Raw genomic sequence first — 19316 nt, 5'->3', positions numbered from 1 at the left:
TCGCCCGTGGAGAAAAAGAAGGTACCTTTTTTCCCTCGGTGAAGCTTACAGAGCAACTGTCAGCTGGAAACCCTCGGCGCACACGACACGCATTTGCGTGAGCTTCTTCATGCCAAGAGGAAGGTTTTCTCTCCTTTGGAAGTTTTACAATTTTAGGAAACGAAAGGTTCTCGTCCATTAGGGAAGACGCACAGGGGAACATCGTAAAATCTAAAAGAGGAAAAAGTTAAAAGTTAGAGAGGAGGCTTCCTGCCAATGGTTAAGCAATAGAAATATGGGGGGCTATGAAGTGGAGGGGGTAGAGGACTCGTCGGTGAATGGCTCCAGGGTTGGTGGAGAAGCCCCCCTAGAGGTGGGCGAGGTGACAATCACTTCTGGAATCACCGGGGGTAGCAAGAATGAGGAGCAGAATGTCCAACGGGGAGAGATTCCCCAACATGTTCCTTTATTGGCCACCCCCTCAATGGATGAAGAAGACAAGTATGAATTTTTGAGCTACTCAAATTACTTCTTTCTAGAGGAACAGAATTACGTGAACACATACTTCGAAGTGAAAAACGTTTTAAAAAACACCAACCCAACCTTAGAAAGCTTCTTCAGCTATATCTCTCTGTTGTCTCATGTGGTCTACTTCGATCAAGTGGAAGAAAAAAAATTATTAACGTCGACTGATGTAGAAAACATTAAACATATTTTACTGAAAAATGAACAGAGTAATATTACTAGTTATACAGTTGCCTACAGTTGTATTCTTCTCCTTCTCGACGTGATAAAGTTGAGTCCACACTCGGGCATAAAAAACTATGTCTATTGTCAGCTAGCCAAAAATTCAAAAAAAATTGAAGATCTCTTTTTCCCCATTTATTCCTTCCAAAAGGGAAAACATATGGATCATTCCTATGTGGTTCGAAAAAATGAAGCCATCTTCATAAGTGATTTTGTAACCCTAAACGTTATTAACCTCCTCAATGGGGAAGACCAATTAAGCAGAACTTATGGATTCAAACTTTGTTTCCTCTTTTGCCAACACTTGAGTGGATGTAATCATCTGGTACACATGGTTTTGAGAGTAATTTTTAAAAGAATAAATTTTGATGAATTCAATTTGGCTCTGCGTGTCCTCACCCGGTGGACTCCTTTTCTCTCGCATGATGTTCTCTACCACGTGGTGAGAGGCCTCTACCACAGTGCGATGGGACGATCCACTGGACGGGAAATTCCCACACCGGGTAAGCACATCATTGGGGAATCTTCCACGGAGAAGGGAACCATACCTGTGCCTACCATTGGAGAAGATCGCCCAGGTAGTGGAACCCAGATACAGACAGGGGAATGTAGCGAGGAGAATATTTGGGAACCCCATCTTGGGGGGAAGATCCGCCAAAGGGATATGGGGGGATCCCCTCCAAATGGATTAACCGATACGAATGTGGACCAAGCCAAAAAACAAAATCACACACAAAGGGGAAAGCAATCTCGTAGGGAACACAAAAAAGGGCCCATCCTGGACAATCCATTCACGTTCACCATAATTATGTACCTATCAAAAATTGCGAACAGAATGAACCACATGGTGCCATACGTAAGTTACTTTCTTTTTAGAAAGTTTTGGAAAATGATAAACAATATGTTCCATGAAGAGGAACATCTCTGCACCAGTGAAGAGGTGGCCATAACTATTCTGCGTGCGTACTTCCACAGTACAACTGTGTTGAGCCATCAAAATGAGTTCCTCAAAATTTTGCAAATTATTTGCATTAAATTTCTGTTGATGGTACCCCAAACAGAGCTCATGAAGAGGAGACAACTAACATATTTAGCTCTCAAAAGTTTGCTCTTTTTGATTAAAAAAAATAGCATTCATATATTCCCATTTGTGGATGACATGTCAGGGAAAATAAACACATTCAACCAACGGATGAACAACTTTCACTTTGCCTATTTCTTCTTCGTGTCCACTGTCCGAGAATACGAATTGATAGAATGGCTAAATCGTCTTCCCCTCTGTCGTGGCGACAGCCCTGCCCTTTTCATGTTTGTGAAAATTGTGTATCAATTTTTTAAAGCGTCGAGTGGGAAAAATTACCTGACCCGTTCAGGCAAAAGGGGGGATAATTACCTGACCCGTTCAGACAAAAAGGAGGGTAATTACCTGACCCGTTCAGACAAAAAGGAGGGTAATTACCTGACCCGTTCAGACAAAAAGGAGGGTAATTATCATCCCCGCACGAGAAAAAAAGGGGGACCCATTTCACCACACCTTGCTAATCATTGCAAAGAAGAAAACACAAGTGAAGGCGCCACAACCTATACCCATGCGAACCCTGTCCAAATAAACTACTTACCCATTTTGAGTCGAACGCACCGCGACCCGTTTATTCAGAACTTTGTGTGTACCATGAGGGATAATCTCCCCGTAGAGATGATCCAGCGGAAGAGCTACCCCGAAGGAGACCATAAATATACACTCGATTCTGCAAAGGGGGTAGGGGAAAATCTGGCGCCAGGAACTGCACGAGACCTGCTGCCCATTTTTCCCGATAAGGAAATTCCCTCCCAACGCGAGCAAAAAAAAAGATCGAACTGCGAAAACGATAACATGGATGAGGAACACAAGGGGCAATTTTGTTTTACAATAACGTTGAGCGATAGTGCCGAAAGTGTCGACAGCGACGATATCGGTGTACGTGGCGTACGTGACGGAAGCGACGCCGAGGAAGAACACTTCGCACAGGAGAACATGTCCAATTTGGCAAATCTGGAGGAGAACAATAGAAAGCGAAGGGTGGACCTCTTCTTTGGGAAGTTTGTCCAGTTGGCGAAGGAGAACGAACAATCCAGTGACATTAATGTGAAAAATTTGGACATAACACTGAGGATAAGGGGAAAGGGAGGGCGCGCGGGGAAGGAACAGGAACAATCGAATAAGCAAGAGAAGGAGAAACACCTGAAGGAGGATCTCGAGGCAGCATGGGAGATCCACTCATCCAAAGAGCACACTGACCAAGAGGAAGGGAAAGCAGTGAAAAGGATCCATTCCAGAAAAGAAAGTAATGCCCCATCCAAGAGGGAAGATGGATCATTACTGAACAGTAGGAAGACCACCACACCTTATACTGAAGACCAAGCCGAGGAGAACTCAGGAGAAAGCTCACTAAGCGATGCCATTAGCGAAATAAGTAACGATAAAAACAGTCCACTCAAGCAGAACACAATTAAGGATTTATTGTATGAACAAGTTAAAACAGACAAACGAGAGAAACTTGGAAAAGAAAAAATTTTCCTGTACTGCTACAAGTGGCTAATGAAAAATAAAATAAGTCTCCACAGCTTTATGTGCGAGGATAAAATAAAATACTTCACTTCGGAAGAGTCATTTTTTTTCCAGTTTAAGAATGCATTTTTAAAAAAAAAAAAAAAAAATATATATAATCGACATTACGACCGCAGAGGAGTTAACAGGGCACATGATTTCGGTCCAGTTCATCACGATAGTGAGGGATTATCATCGGGAGAAAACATTCCAGATGATTCCACTCTTTACAAAATTATGTTTATAAGATTGTTGTTATTCCTGTGCAGATATAGCGCTGACAGTGTATCGACCAAACTGTGCATTTTAAAAACGCTCACTATTCTTAGCAAGTATATTGTGTGCGATGAGGACGTGCGGGATTTTCTCAATCTGTTTAATTCTTTCTTCCAGTTTTTTCTTCACAACAACGGGGATTCCAATGTAGATACCCCCATGGAGGGTGTCGAGAAAAGTGCAGCGATTGGAGAAACATATCACACAAGTAAGAATGTCTACGGCATAGGTAGAGGTGCCCACATGGAGGACAAGTCCAATTTTACCAACAGAGGAAGAAGTAAATACTACACGCATATTGAAACTCATCTGAACCATGCTGACAGGCTACATGCGATTAGGGGGATAGGAGGAAACATTACATCATCAGATATGGAAACCCGCGACGAGACAAATTTTGATCTCTTCCTAAACGATCTGCTAAAGCACAGATTGAACGATCGACCTGGGGAGAGCAACAACTCCTCTCCCTATCAGCAAAGTGCTGCCTTCAAAAGTGCTATGCAGACGTGCCTGCTCAGCGTAGCCACCAACTTAGGAAATTGCACAAATGAACACCTCCTGAACTGCCTTTTCCAGTCATTTTGTAGCAACGAGTTTGTTCCATTCTTCCATCTCCTCTTCACACTCCGTGCGGAAAAAATGGTGCACATTTTGAAGGACCCCTTTTTTTATTTGCTCATAGATGGTCAGGACACCGAAGAGGATTATTCCTCCCGTGGAAAAGCAAACGACGAATATGGCGTATCGTCTAGCCAATTAACAGAAGAGGAGAAAAAAACAAAAAAAAATACTTCCCCCGATATACCCGTTAGCCGTGTTAAGGGTGATAGCCGCGCTTATTTTCTTAAGAGAAGTAAATTTTTTCAAACCTTCAACATTTGTCAGCGTGAGAATGACCATCCAGCTAGCTATCACAACGTGAGACACCTCTTTCAATTATCCCTTGTCAGTTACGGGAAGGGAGAAGAAGTATCGACGGTCCTACGAAAGAAGGTTTACGTTTTCCTCAGTATCTTAAATCATATTTTTCCGTTTAAGGAGAAAGCCACACCATTTTGGCATGCAGTCAGGGGGACAAGCCAAAAAAAAAAAAAAAAAAAAAAAAAAAATATATGTACAGGTCAGGTAAATTTGGTAGGTAATGTAAACCAAGTGTGGGGGAAGGAAAAAGTAACAGCACGGGGGTACTCTGGAGATGGAAGTAACAGAAACAGTAGCAACGGTAGTGCCGATGGTATCAGCGATAGCAACGATATCAACGATAGCCACGATAGCGACGATAGCGACGATAGCAACCGTAGTAGTGACACCCCCCCATCCACGTGCGCCTCATCAGACGGCCAACTCAGCTCAACGGAGCGGGACAACCCGTCCGACTGCAGCTCCGTTTCGTCTATGTCGAACAAGTCCCTGCGAAGGAAAGTGCATAATATGTACATAAAGTTACAACACCAAGAAAAAGTAACATCGGAAGAAAATGTTCAAGTAGCCAATTTAAAAAAAAATGAAAGTTCCCTTTTTTACCTGTACAGGTCAGGTAAATATTGTATGTGTGCAGGATTTTACAAACATGGCTATGCTATCTTTGGAAAGTTGTTTGTCTTGGCAAGCAGTGGAGATGTGAAGCTGTGGTTGAAAGCTTTATTAAATTACTGTAACTTCTTTTTTCGAAAGAGGAACAAGTCGTATGGGGATTGGAAAACTTTTTTAAGTCCGATAAAATATTTATTGATCTCTGAGCAGTGCATTAAGGAGTTACGCATTTTTCAGCAAAATTTTTTTCTTTATGGCTTTTTTGTGAAGATACAAATGAACATGTACCGAGCTGTAGAAGATGTTCTAACTCTAGTCGGTGATATTCGGGATGAAATAAATTTCACGCTCAGTTATTTTGTGTGCAACATAGAAAGGATTATGACCGCTCTGGTGGAGACTACACTGGGAATCCTAACCCTTGGCGGTATAAAGCATTTGTTCGCGGGGTTGTCCAAAAGGGTCCTATTTCTTTATGTGGTCTTCTTGAAATCCACGTTCGTGTTGTGCTCCTTCTTGCGGCACAAGGTGATCCCCTTTTTGTTCCTCAGTCCGTCCTCCGTGGTTAAAGCACCTTCCGTGGATAGCCATACAGATACTATCGGAAGTAGTAGTGGTGAGAGCAGTGATGAAAGGAACGGTAATGAGAGCTTCGAATGGAGGGGCCAACGAAGCGGGGGACACCAAGCCGTCTTCAACATAGGCAATTGCACTTTACACGACCTGGTGCATTTTTACTTAAACAAGAGGAAGGTAAAAAGGATGAGAAACAACATTTTTGCAAAAGAGGTGAGAGAGACACAGGGGAAGAATTTTCCAGATGTCTTTGACTACATAATGACCCAATGGAAAGTGGCGGCATCCAAATTTTTTTTTTATGAACATGTTCAGAAAATAAAGGATCTTTATCATCAGTTCTTTAGAGACGGCATGGTGAATAAAAAAAAAGTTTTGGCCTTCATCAAGGTGTATTTGGAGGTTGTCTTCCGGATGGATTTGCCAACTCCTCCTCGTATATTATCATCAGTGGCAGTCCCCTATGTTACCAGTTCGACCTACGTGTACAGATCGGTGAGTATAAGTGACATGGTGGCCTACACAGTTGGTTTCCCCATTCTCCCCGCGCGTATAGTGAAGCTTCATTTCTAATTGTCTACCTACCTCCTATATCCGCAGATCAAAGGAAAGGCATCCTGTGAAGTGGAGTCCCTCAAGTGTGTGGGTCAATTGGTCTCCCGCAAGGTAACATACAAGACGCGATATAGGGGGAAAAAGGAAGGCACCTTTTTCTGCTGGCTCATATCACCCTATGTTTATGGTGTTTCACGTTTTCCCTTCCTTTTTCCTTCCCCTCCCTCTTAAGGCGGCCCCTGTGCGAGATTTCCACTCATGTAACGTGAAGCTGATTTTAAAAAATAAAATCATCAGGGAGGTCAATGTGAGAAGCCAAGGGATGAACATCACCTACACAGCCCACATTAAAATGGGCGAAGATGAGTGGAAGCATTTCTCCATTTTTTTAACCCCTCTGGATAGGAAAAAAAGATTGCTTGGTCAGGCAAAAGCTACTGTTTTTTATTTTAAATATGTTTGACACGTTGCTGAATTTTTTGTAACAACATGGTGACCGTCCTTGTGACCGTCCTTGTGACACTTTGTGCGATTGCTTTTGGAGGATCATTCAAATTGGATACAACACATGTACTTCTACAATTGCATTACTTGTTTTCTTTCCTTTTGTCCCTCTCCCCTTGTGGGGATCCACTGTTCGTATGTCTTCCCAACGTCACCCTTCACACACAGAGTATATTTTTTTTTTTCACTCACTTTGTGCGTACCCCATTTTTGCAAAAAAAAGTGTATGACCCGTGCAGGCAAATTGGTAGTAAATGCACACGTGTGCTACATTTGTGTTGTTTGTGTTCCTCCACCTGTCACTGTGTGCATGTCGTACACACACATACAACAACGTTCAAACCTACCCAACATGGCGTTCTGTTTTTGTAATTAAGAAACTTGCGTCACGGTGAAGAGGTTTTATCTTAGCATCGCGATATGGGGACCTCACATGCGAAATATCTCCATATAAAGAATTAATAAAGAAGAAAAAGGTGGAAGGCGCAGTGGAGATGTGATGACTTAACCAAATAGTGAGACCTGATCATCCAGGAATGACACACCGCACACTTGGTAACGAACGAAACAACGCGGGGGAGTTAAGGCATATACAGGGCATCACCTCCTCTTCGTTCCGTTCGTCCCCAGTGTACGGTGTGTCATAACTCCCGGGGATATTACTGTTTAACGTGGCAGGCTTTTAACGTCGTCGGTGGAACCTCGCGGGGAAAACCCTTCCTCCAACTTAATCCCCATTGACGCACACACAGCTGGAAAAAAGATTTATTCTTCCGTCGGCGTAAAAAAAAAAAAAAAAAAAAAAAAAAAAAAAAAAAATCCGAAAGAGGAATGCCATAATTTTGACCCAGGGAGACAAGCAAATATTGTTATGATAGTTCCACCATACATAAGGACACGAAGGAGATTGCTATTGAGGGAGGGAAGAGGAAGGTTTATTCATCGGAGCTGTGTCCCAAGTAACGAGCATGCGAGAGGTAGTCATTACTTTTCCGTTATTTACTTTAATCACCAAGAGGAAGTATCCTCCCCCCTTTAGTTATTCATCCTCCCCAGGGGAAAATTGCGGAGGCACAAAAAAATTTGCTAATCCATCAAAGTGAGTTCTCTCCGAAGGGAAAAGTACCATTCGTGTGGACTAACACAGAAGTGCGTTTCCTCCATGTTCATCTTGCATGTGGATTTGTCTATAACTGCTTCAACCTCTGTTTAAGCAAAAAGGGATGCTCCGACTTGGTGGACAACTAGATGGTAGAGGACGAGGGGGTGACCGGCTTGCGCGGCGTCTGTGGCACAAAGCGCGTGAATGCCGCGCGCCCTGGCGGTAATAGCGAAGACGACGAGGAGAGAAGAAATATCTCCCTGACCAAAGATGACACCACCCACTCGCAGGAAGACGAAGGAGGAGGAGGTGCAGGAGGAGGAAAAGAAGAAGGAGAAGGAGAGTTTCCTCCGTTGGGCACCTCAAAAGGGACCATCCAGATGTCCATTCGGGGGATCAAAGTGGACAGGTTGAACTTGAACTTGAGCTCGTTTAGACGGAAGAAGGAAGAAGAAAAAAAAAAAGAAAAAAAAGAAAAACAGGATGAAGATGGCGGAGATGATTGCGATGATGAACACGGCGATGATCCCCCAAGTGGCACCCCCATGTCGGACAAGGAAGATGTTCTGACCGCGAGCAGCTCCACTTGCACGGAGCTCTTGGATGGTCGATTATTGCTAAGTGGATATGAATTCGCATCGAACGATGAAGAAATGAGAAAAAAATATATCACCCACATTGTTAACATGGGAGGGGAGGAATGCCCAAATAAATTTGAAGGCTCTCATTCCTACAGAACCTACTACGTGAAGGATGACTTGCGACAAGATATTTTTTACACTCTGCTAGATGCCGCTCACTATATCGAAGAAATACTAAGTAGTAATGAAGGAAATAAAATTCTTGTGCATTGTAAAAAAGGAGTTTCCAGATCTGTCATCGTAATTATATTTTTTCTCATGACCCACTTGGAGTTATCTTTTGCAGATGCATTCGACTTGGTGAAGAGGCAACGCCCTCTGTCTAACCCTAACTTGAGTTTCGTTTCACAGTTATTGCGTCTCTTTGTGTTGCGCAAGCGCCTTCGGAGTTTTGGCAAGGAACCAACCGACCTCGTCGGTAGCACGGAGGTAGCAACTCTGGAGGAATCTCCCCAATATATTCACCCCACAGAGGAAGTTACATTCATTTTCCGAATCTCTGCAACGGGTAAGGAACTCACATTGACCAACATGAATAGTTTCTCCACAGATTTAGACACCTGCACAGACACGGAGACTACAAAACCCATACAGATAGATGAACGCTTTAACTACGTGTTGACAAGGCACTTCCGTGCATTCTACTTGTTGGTGCTTGATCCTACCTTCGAAGATGTGTGCACTCCCCTCTTTGAGCGTTTTGCGAAAATATGTAAATCCTTTTTTCATGGTGACCTTGCCGATTCAACCGACTTGACCCAAACGATTGTTCGCTCCCATGTCGGCAACTTCATGCAACGACTTCAATTGGACACACAACTTTTTAGTCGCCTTCCCTGTAATGACGAGGCATATCTGAAGCTACGGGAGGTTCTACAGCTACAGGGGGGAGGGGGGGCAACCACTAGATAATTTAATCATCTCCTCCTCACTGCGTTAATTTGTTTTTATTTACTTTCTTTTTTTTCTTTTTTTTTTTTTTTTTTTTTGTTCCACTCATATGTTTACATAACGTGAAACGCACATGTAAATTAGATCCTTACCACGGTGAGGGATGGTGGGAAAAATTAACTAACCAAAATAATGAACATGCTCTTGTCCACTCCCTCCTGAACTCCTTGCAAATTAGATAGACCCTTCAACATCCGCACCAGACGTGGCGCACCGAAAAAAATGGTTGGAAAAAAAAACAATTTTTTTCACATGTCAGTAGGGGAGAGGGTGTAAACCGATCACAAGTTGGATGTAACCATGGCAACAACAAAAAAAATATATATATATAAAAATAATAAAAAAATATATATAAAAAAAATAATAAAAAAAAAAATAAATAAAGCATAGGAAGTGCGCACAAGCTGTGTGCATATCGCGTGTAAGCAGCCTGTAAGCAGCCTGTACGCAGCCTGTACGCAGCCTGTACGCAGCCTGTACGCAGCCTGTACGCACGAGCGGATAGTTGAAATGAAAAGAATATGCTCTCGGTAGTGGAAGGGGTGGCAACGATAAAGAGGACCGCGTTATACTATGTGTGACTCTTCACATGGCTCCTCCCCACCCTTAGTCACTTTCAGAGAGCACCTTCTTAATGTTGAAGGGGCGGAAAGGAATTCCGTCACCCTTGTAGAATTTGTTCTGGAATTCCACCCATTGCAGTCGCAAGGAGTGCAAGAAGCACTCAAGAGTGTCCATGCACAGGATGACTGCGATGGTAAGGATAGAGAAGAGCTGAGAAAACACAATGAGGTTAATAAGTACCGACATAAAGCTATCCTTTCTTAGCGAATTCAAAATGGTCTGCTCAAAAAAGACAAAGGACAACTGCTGATGCGCTAGAGACAGGGCCCACAGACGCAAATACGAAGCGGTGTTACTGATTAAACCTAGAATGAATTCTATCGTTTCGATGAGTTGTTCTATCCATATTTCCGAGATGTTCTCTTCATGGTGAGCCTCTCCAATGGATCCCGCTCCAAAGGATTCTACCATGCCTTCCTGATCTTCGGGGGCGGTCGGGCTAAGGAGGTGGGCTTCCATCTCATCATCTGTCGGTTTATTGCGCCTTCTGGGGGAGAGGTAGTCGTCTTCACGATTATTGTTGGTACCACCAAAGGTCATATTGGGGCTTCGTTTATGTAGGGATGGAGAGCTGGAAGTACCGTTGCCAGGATTTGCGCTGTTCACACCGTTACCCACGCCTACCAAGTGGTTAAACGTGTGTGTCATTTCCTTCTCCTCGTGGTGGGAGTAGCTTCCTCCCCTAGATGATATACTTCCTCTGCTCTTCTTTTCCTTCATAATGTGGTACGTTCTAATGGCAGGCTTACACACAAACATGAGGGGGATGCATAGAACAAATATAGCAATGAGGAAAGCCTGCACCAATCCTTGATGAGCATAAAACTGGTTATCCGGTGTTAAGTCCTTCATCAAGTACATATTTATAACGGTGTTGATGATACCCTGCTTCTTGTACCCACCGTAACCTATAGGAGTTACCCACTTGTAAATAATTAAAAAAACTAGGTAGCCAATAATAGATAACATCATCATCAGCTGAGGCAGAAATTCAAAAAAAAAATCCATTTTCCTTCGATAATGTAATGCATTCAATCCTTTCATCAATACACCAAATGTCATATGTAGAAATCCAATAATAATTGAAAATTTCATTTTAAAGGAATTAATGTATGTCAATTCATTTTCTGCTCCTAGCCACTTTGCATCAAAACCAAAAATGTAAGGATCTGCATCTTCCATCTGTCCACTAGCTTCATTCATAACTTGCCTCCTCTTGTAATAAGTAACGGAATCGACTTGTCTATCCACTTCAAACATCGAAGTGAATAAATTTAACGGCATAGAGAAAAAATCATTGTAAAGTACCCCTGCGTAAATAGCAAAGAACCCCATCAACAGTAACATGTACCTTCCATCCAGTAACATACTCACCATTTCATTTTTACTCTTGTTCTTTATACGATTGTTAATGAGAATTAGGAAGAGAGCAAACAGGAAGATACAAACTCCATGTCCTACATCCCCATACATAATGCCAAAGAGAAAAGGAAAAGTGATAATCGTAGAAATGGCTGGATTAATTTCTCCATAACGAGGGATTCCATATGTATCTACCATCGATTGATAGGACTTGGTAAATTTATTCGTCTTAATATAAGTCGGAGGTGATATATTTGGAGTAAGTACCTTATCAGACAACAACAAGGCTGATACTAAATCGTTGGATGACTTGGTAATCAGCATGTGCCTAATTTTTTCCTCATCGTTTGCACTAAACCAACAATCACACCTCAACGTTATATCACTTCCTTCGAAGCAGTTCAAACTATTATATATGTATCTCTCCTTCTTACAAAACAACTTCCATTCCTCTATCAAACTATTCTTATTCGGCTCAACCACATTAATCAGAACAAATATTTCATTTATGAAGTATTCCTCATATGCCTTCAATGCCTTCTGCTTATCTGTAATTATTTCCTTTAGCTCCTTCAACCTTTGCCTTGCTTGCTCATATGTTTTCGGCCAATCGTATGTCTTTACATCGTATGCCTTACATATTTTTAATATTTTCTGATATATGTTACTTTGCGATGATCCTTGGCAGTATACAACGAAGACACTCTTGGGCTCATTCTTCTTCTCTTTCTCATTGTTCATGTCGTTACCTCCATCCGTAACATCATCATCGCTTCCGTTGTTCATGCAGGTGGTTGCTCCACCACCACCCACACCCTCATCCATGTCATTCACTCCATCCATTACTCCACCACTGGAAGAATCTCCACTCTCATCAATACTTTGGAAGTAGGTATATGTGTTTCCTCTTAAGGCCCTAAAAATGGTTCGGCTGAAACTTTCCTGATCCTTCGTTTTGATTACACCAGATATATTCGTGAACATCATCATGCTTATTCCATCCTTCATCATGTTCGTTTGTAGAGATATACTTTCGTCATTCACCTCATCGTAGGGTAGAGTACTTTCCGGAAGCCTTTTACTAACATTCCCATTTTTCGTTGCACCTGGATTCAACTGATTCATGGCGGTCAGTATTACGTGTTTCTCCTCTATAGCGTTGTTCCTCTCGTCCACAAGTTCCTTGTTGTTGTTGCAGAAACGAACAAACTGTACATGAAGACGGTTTAGTGATTCTTCCACCTGATCCAATTCATACACATTGTCGTGTTCCAAAAATGAATCAATCTTACTTTTTTTTATTTTTACATTTGGCAATTTCCTAATATTTTCTTCCAGAAAGCGAAGAATCCTCTCCATGTCATCTATCCTCTGGATGTACTTTTTGTATTGCCTCTTCATCGTCTTCTCGTTCATGTCGATGAACTGTATGTCGACGTTCTTACCAAGACAGTCCAGGTATTCCCTCGCTCGATCTGAAGGCAGGACCAGTGTCCCGTGCTTCATCGTCTGAGGGGGTAACGAACGAGCATATGTGGATAAGCGACACATGTGGATAAGCGATACATGTGAAGAAGCGATACATGTGAAGAAGCGATACATGTAAATAAGCGATACATGTGAAGAAGCGATACATGTACATGTGCATGCGTGTAATGTGTGCATTTCTATTGCGAAGCACTCCCGCGGCAGCTGCCCCTTCGGTCTGGCTGCCTGCTTACCTCCGATCTGAATATTCCCATGGGTACAAATCTCAAAAGGCAACGGGTGGGGGGGCTTCATGCGGCGTGACCTCAACCATATATAGCTGCGTCACGTAGAACAGAGGATGTTCTTTCGGGGGAGAGAGGGGTCTGTGTCCTCCACAGTGAGTGATTGGACGCAGCGAAAATAAAGGCAACGTGTAAGATGGAGGTAAGGCGCAGTGAAGTGGAACGATCTTTGGGGTGATTGCGCACTTACTACTCCAAAGGGGTTGATTCAGCATGCACGTGACAACCTCTACACGTTTCGCATGCGCCCTTATTTACTCAACAAATGCCAACGCGATGGAATATCGAAACATGCGCAAAAAGGCTTCACTCCAATTTTCTGCACATATGTTTCATGCCATTCTGTTTCTCCCAATTTTGCGTTTCACTCAGCTGGCGTTTTTTTTTTTTTTTTTTTTTTTTTTTTTCTGTTCCTCCCCTTTTCTCAATTTTCGTGTTTTAATTTGTTTTCCTTGTGTTGTGACTTCCTGGGTGATTTGGCGACAAATTGACAATCATTTGTCGCTTACGCTTACTCTTACACTTGCTCTGGGCAATTTGGCTGGATTTTTTTTTTTTTTTTTTTTTCTCTCCGCTTTTTCCATCGAAGGAACCACTTTCCTCAGAATAAAATTAACGCAAAACGCACAAACCACACAAACACGCACGGGCATATATTTTTTCCTTTTTTTTTTTTTTTTTTTTTTTTTTTTTGCGGCCCCGCATGTACGTACGCACGTGTACGCGCGTTTGTGCCGACCTGCGCATCCCCACCTGCGTGCTACAAAACAACCATGTAGTGATGCATACATATGCGAGGAAGTTTGCCGCGACTTTAGCGCAAGTTCATCGCAAGTTCATCACAAGTTCATCGCAAGTTCATCACAAATTCATCGCAACTTCATCACAAATTCATCACAAATTCATCGCAACTTCATCACAAATTCATCACAAGTTCATCACAAGTTCATCGAAAGTTTCATCGCTCATTTCGCTCAGCCGCGCTCTTCCCCCCTGTGCACATGCACTTCTCCACGCCGGGTGAATTTGTGTAGCTCGCGCCGCAGTGGTGTATAGGTATATATACCAACGCAGATACACAAGTTTGCCTTTACGTGAAATTCTCATGTGTATACTCTTTTCCCCCAGGAGGGGAAAAGCTTTGCCATTTTCTTACCTGACCTGTTCAGGTAAAAAGGGGGAAAAAAAAAAGAAAAAAAAAAAAAAAAAAAAAAAAAAGAAGCGAAAAAGGGAGGAAGGAAATTATTTAGCTAGCTCAACTTTGTTCAAAACAAAAAGAGGTTCCCACTCCAGTGAAAATCATATGAATGTTTTTTCCTGCCCCTTCGTCTGTTATGATGATTTCACACCATATATCAAGCGAGTAGGGATTTCCCCATCCCTCATACGCCCTGTCTCTCCCCATTCGCAAAATTACACTCAGCGCACCCTCTTCCTCCCTTTGTATGACCCTGTTCAGGTAATTTTTCCCTGACCTTTTATGCGAATGTATGGCCAATTGGTCGATCTGTATTTGAGACAGTTAATACGCAGCGGCACAAATGTTTTTTTTTTTTTTTTTGGTCTCACGCGGCTTTCTACACCACGTCGCACATGGAAAACAAAGAATAGAGAGTGGTGGGGGTGTCCCCCACATAGATGCCCCTGCATAAAAATCCTACATGATTTCTGTTTAAAAGGAGCAAACAAAAAAAAAGAAAAAAAAAAAAAATGTAACCATCAATGGGCAACTGCCCTACACAGCTGGATGGCAAAACGACCAACTTCGTGTAATATAAAAAATACTAAAAAAAAAAAAAAAAAAAACATAACCCATTTGTGTGTAGGGTGATCCAACCGTGTGAAATGATAACGAAGAGAAACCTATGTTGCCTTGAAGGGCACAACGAGGGATGAGACTTATCCATTTGTTTTCTAAAAAAAAAAAAAAAAGACCCACGAATGTACCTCCCCAGAGATGTAGGCGGGTCATCCAAACGAGCACTTGTAAAGTGGCACTAACTGTTTACGTATCCTCGTCTTGAAGAAGCTCTCCTCGTCATACTACACATAGTTGTGCAAACTATAAATGTGTGCGAAGTTCACTTAAGCGTTATAAACACCCTTCGTATAAGGAAGACTGTGCCACTACAGTTCCTTAAACTGCGACATGTCAATCTTATCTGGGAAGAAGCGAACGTTTTCGGTCTGTTTGTTCAGGAGCTGATTAAAGACGGGGTTCATTTTTTTACAGGTGCTTAGTAGCAGTTCGAGGTGCGGGATGTACTGCTTCATTTTTTCGTTTGTCTCTGCATAGTCCAGTGCGTCTAGCAAGTAGAGCTCAAACTCTTCCAACTGGTCTATGGTCCTAATGGAAGACTTGATTATGGACTGCCTATCTTCACTGATATCTAGGGTAGTCGAGAGGAAAACTATCCGAGTGAAATCAAATGTGCCCTTGACCTGAAGCTTCTGTTGTGCCACGATACGGTCCTTGAGCATCCTTAGGATTTTCTCCGTAATGCTCATTTGGTCCGTTCCACCAAGTTCCCCATGTTTGCTCTCTTCATGGGGATGGTGGTTAACTCCGTCCAACCTCTTCACCCCGTGAACTCGGTCAACCTGGTCAGCTTGGTCAACCTGCTGAATCTGGTCAACCTGATCAACGGCGGTGCGCACCAACTTGGTGTGCGCCTCCATCACCTTGTCATCGATAAACGTAAGCACATAAACGTCAATGAGCCTCTTCCTAAACATTTCGGTAATGATCTGGTCGATATTTTCCCCCTTGAGGATACAAGCAATCATATATTCAACCTTCTCCTTTGCCTTCTTCTTTCTTTGGCTTATAATATATGGGTTCAAAAACTCCTGAACCTTTATCAACTTTTTCAGCTTCTCTGTTTCGTTCTCCTTCTTGTACAGATGGATTTTGTGGTTTATAATTTCTTCGTATACGTCGTTTTGGCTTAAGGGTTGAATGTATTTCTGGATGTGCTCATACTGGAGTTGATTCATTTTTTCAATTTCCTCGATCATTTTTTGCTTTTTATCTACCTCTATGAAGAGGTCTCTGTCGTGAAGAAAATTTCCCGTGACTTTGTCCACACTCCTTTCGAATGAATTCAGGACATTTTTTTGGGGGGAGAGTTTTTCCCTTTTTCCTGACCTTACCGGGGGGCGCAGAAAACACCCTGGTCGCTTTGTCTCACAGTTGGTGCAAACAATTCCTGTGTTGTGTTTGCCCCATACAGTGCGTCTGCCTGTTAGTCCGCGTTTTGCCTGCACTTGGCGCTTCCCCACTTGGAGGGCATCCCCCCACACGGTGCACAGCATCAGCAACAACAGAACTGCCACCCCAACTACGCTACCCCAACTACACCACCCCGCGCGTTTCCACTTCTTCCGGTTTGGCATTTCGTCTGGGGACTCATTTAAAATAAGCAAAAAAGAGAAAAAAAAAAAAAAAAAAAAAAAAAAAAAGAAATTCAAGTAGGTCCCCAATATTTTTCCATTTGCAGCTACGCACAGAGTGGGTAAACTTCCATGGTGATGCAATTTTCCTACGAAGAAAGTGTTTTTGCACTTCGTTTCTCTTTTTTTTTTTTTTTTTTTTTTTTTTTTTCTCGTTACCCCTTTAGGTAGTCAAAATGGTTGCTACTCAGCGGCATATTGCCTTATGATCCCATCTGGTGCTTTCCCGTTTATAACTCCCCCCCTCCCCTGATTGCGCGCCAGCCTGCCTGGATCATTTTACTCCACAGGGAAAAAAACCAGTTAAGTTGTTGCCCCTGTCAGAGGCGTCGGTTTTTTGTTTTCCCTGAGGAGTTCCTTTTATAATTCTTTTAATAATTAGTTCCTTTGCTCGATCTGTTGTGTGTTTTTCTTTTTTTGGACCACTTCACCCTGGACCAAGTGCCCACCCATGGGAATGCCCATACTCCTCAAAAAGTGAGTGCAAGGCAGGGGTACCTCGCCTGAACCTCTACATACTACTATCGGTAGATAAGTAGATATATGCGCACTTGCTTATGTGTACACGTGGAGCTCCCTACTCTACCTGTGCCCATTTTATGCTAAACCATCTCTACCCACTCACTCCGCAGTGGAGAACCGTATGCAGAACGTGAAGCTGGTGAAGCCCGTGGTGGTTGGCACCTACGCCTTCTTACTCTCCCAACAGGTATATTCACATGGAGGAAGTTTTTCCCAGGCCCATATCATCTACACCGCAATGTTTGAACCGCATCGTTTGAACAGCATCGTTTGAATCGCAACGTTTTAGCCGTACCGCTTGACCACTTGCCACCGTCCATGTAACCCCCCTCCCATCACAGGAGAAAAGAAAGTTTGGAAATATGACCCACAAATGGACCTGCCTCTTGCGTTGCCCCAATTATTCGGATCTTTCCCTCTTCATTCAGAAAGTCGTTTTTGAGTTGGACCCCTCCTTCATTTACCCCAAGCGAGGTTGGTTGCCTTGGACACGTCAACTCCTCCGGTTGGGCACTCTGCTTGGATAAACGCTTCACCCCATTGGAAACACCGCCTTCCTCCCCTTTCCGTACCAGTTTACACGCAGCCCCCTTACGAAGTGAACGAAATAGGATGGGGTGAATTCTACCTCACGGTGAAAATTTATTTCGCTGATGTTTCTGTGTCGCCAGTGAGCATTGTACACTTTGTGAAGGTATAGAGTGCATTCGTTAAACATTCAGACTTGTTGGCAGACACATTCATGTATGGCCATTAATAAGTTATGTTATGTTATGTGTAGCATACTGTCGGCAGTTTGTTCATCAGTTCCCATTAGTATTTCTTTTTCTTTTTTCTATGTGTAATTTTTTTTTTTTTTTTTTTTTTTTTTTTTTTCGTCTTAGCTAAACACGGATACGGAATCGACGTGCCCCCCTTGCGTGGTTAACGAGGTTAGTTCCACCGGGAAGGACACAGGATGCCGCGCGGTGTCACGCGTAGCTTTCCCTCGTAGGCATCTATTTCTGCGCAGCAGATGCTTACTAAAGAGACGCTTACTTCACCGATGCCCCCCGCAGACGTACGAAGAAATCATCTTCCGAAATCCCACGGTCAACCTGTACAACAAAATAATTCAGAGCAACAATACCAAGACAGCCCCCCACAAGTTCCACGAACACTGTACGTTACATGGTGCAAATATGCGGGGCGCGCCTGTTCGCCATTTCGTGCACTACTAGCATGACAACCTATTAAATAGCTAATTGTTTTCCATCCCCGTAGTCCTCAAGTACGACTTCCAGGAGGAAACCTACACGAGGAAGTACCTCCAGTTCCAGTCGAAAGTGCAGGAGGAGATATGCGACCTCATGACCGAGGCGACGGAGCTATCCAAGGACGTAATGCGAAAGAGACGCGCCACAACGAGCGTCACAGCAAGCATCATAGAGAATCTCCCCCTCACATACATACACACATACACACATACATAAATACATACATACATACGTATATATACATAAATACATACATGTGCATGCTGGTGATAAGGTTCCTGCACGTGTATTCATCTACACGTGTGTTTTCCCCTTCCCTCCATTCACAGATAAATGAAGCACAACAAAAATATTTCACACGTAAGAGGCTATCAACCTCCCCTCTATACACACCACCAGTTCTTGTGGCATCAGTAAAGTAGACTTTCACATCCAATAATTTCACCTGAAAAAATTTATACTCTCCCCTTGTCCCCCTCCTCTTAGTGAAAGCCGAAATGGGTGTTAGCAGTGACGACAACTGAGCCAACAGGATGGCGTCCAAATTATCTCTCTCCTTTGAGGAAATATCATTGCAATTGCATTTTAAAAATACTTCTCCCTTCATTCGAAACGGTCATGTCTACGTGATGTCGTTCTCGACAACCATCTTCTGGTGAGTCGCTCTACGCTCACGCGGAAAGAACAACATTACTTTGGATTGGCGTCCCCTCTATGGGACTTCAATTTCCTTTTTTTTTTTTTTTTTTTTTTTCGTTTTAGCTATTTGCACACATATTATGTTCTTTGATCGAGTATTGAGCTAGCTATTTTTTTTTTTTTTTTTTTTTTTTTTTTTTTTTTTTTTTTTCCATTTGATGCTCTGCACTGTGC

General features: G+C 42.8%; 5 protein-coding genes across 5 annotated transcripts; 3 read left to right on the top strand and 2 right to left on the bottom strand.

Moving 5' to 3' along the window:
• Window positions 1-274: 274 nt before the first annotated feature.
• Window positions 275-6719, top strand: PKNH_0112200 (conserved Plasmodium protein, unknown function; the record flags this gene model as incomplete). The annotated part of the gene is made up of 3 exons (XM_002257577.1): window positions 275-6196; window positions 6302-6367; window positions 6489-6719. 3 exons carry the CDS (start codon window positions 275-277, stop codon window positions 6717-6719), a joined length of 6219 nt encoding a protein of 2072 aa, XP_002257613.1.
• A 1289-nt stretch (window positions 6720-8008) lies between these two features.
• PKNH_0112100 (protein tyrosine phosphatase, putative) lies at window positions 8009-9415 on the top strand (the record flags this gene model as incomplete). Its single annotated transcript, XM_002257576.1, has 1 exon — window positions 8009-9415. The coding sequence occupies one exon, from the start codon at window positions 8009-8011 to the stop codon at window positions 9413-9415; it is 1407 nt and encodes a 468-aa protein (XP_002257612.1).
• A 645-nt stretch (window positions 9416-10060) lies between these two features.
• Window positions 10061-13182, bottom strand: PKNH_0112000 (V-type proton ATPase subunit a, putative; the record flags this gene model as incomplete). Its single annotated transcript, XM_002257575.2, has 2 exons — window positions 10061-12949; window positions 13162-13182. The coding sequence occupies 2 exons, from the start codon at window positions 13180-13182 to the stop codon at window positions 10061-10063; spliced, it is 2910 nt and encodes a 969-aa protein (XP_002257611.2).
• Window positions 13183-15339: 2157 nt separating this feature from the next.
• PKNH_0111900 (conserved protein, unknown function) lies at window positions 15340-16608 on the bottom strand (the record flags this gene model as incomplete). The annotated part of the gene is made up of 1 exon (XM_002257574.1): window positions 15340-16608. One exon carries the CDS (start codon window positions 16606-16608, stop codon window positions 15340-15342), a length of 1269 nt encoding a protein of 422 aa, XP_002257610.1.
• Window positions 16609-17141: 533 nt separating this feature from the next.
• Window positions 17142-18967, top strand: PKNH_0111800 (gas41-like protein; the record flags this gene model as incomplete). Its single annotated transcript, XM_002257573.2, has 9 exons — window position 17142; window positions 17298-17374; window positions 17529-17661; window positions 17763-17881; window positions 18072-18119; window positions 18246-18348; window positions 18451-18566; window positions 18773-18803; window positions 18930-18967. Coding segments are annotated over 9 exons (666 nt in total).
• Between the last annotated feature and the right edge of the window lie 349 nt (window positions 18968-19316).

This window comes from Plasmodium knowlesi, assembly GCF_000006355.2.
Source record: "Plasmodium knowlesi strain H genome assembly, chromosome: 1".
NCBI classification, from domain to species: Eukaryota; Apicomplexa; class Aconoidasida; order Haemosporida; family Plasmodiidae; genus Plasmodium; species Plasmodium knowlesi.
The sequence above is the reverse complement of the archived record's forward strand: the minus strand, read 5'-3'. Positions and strand labels throughout refer to the sequence as shown.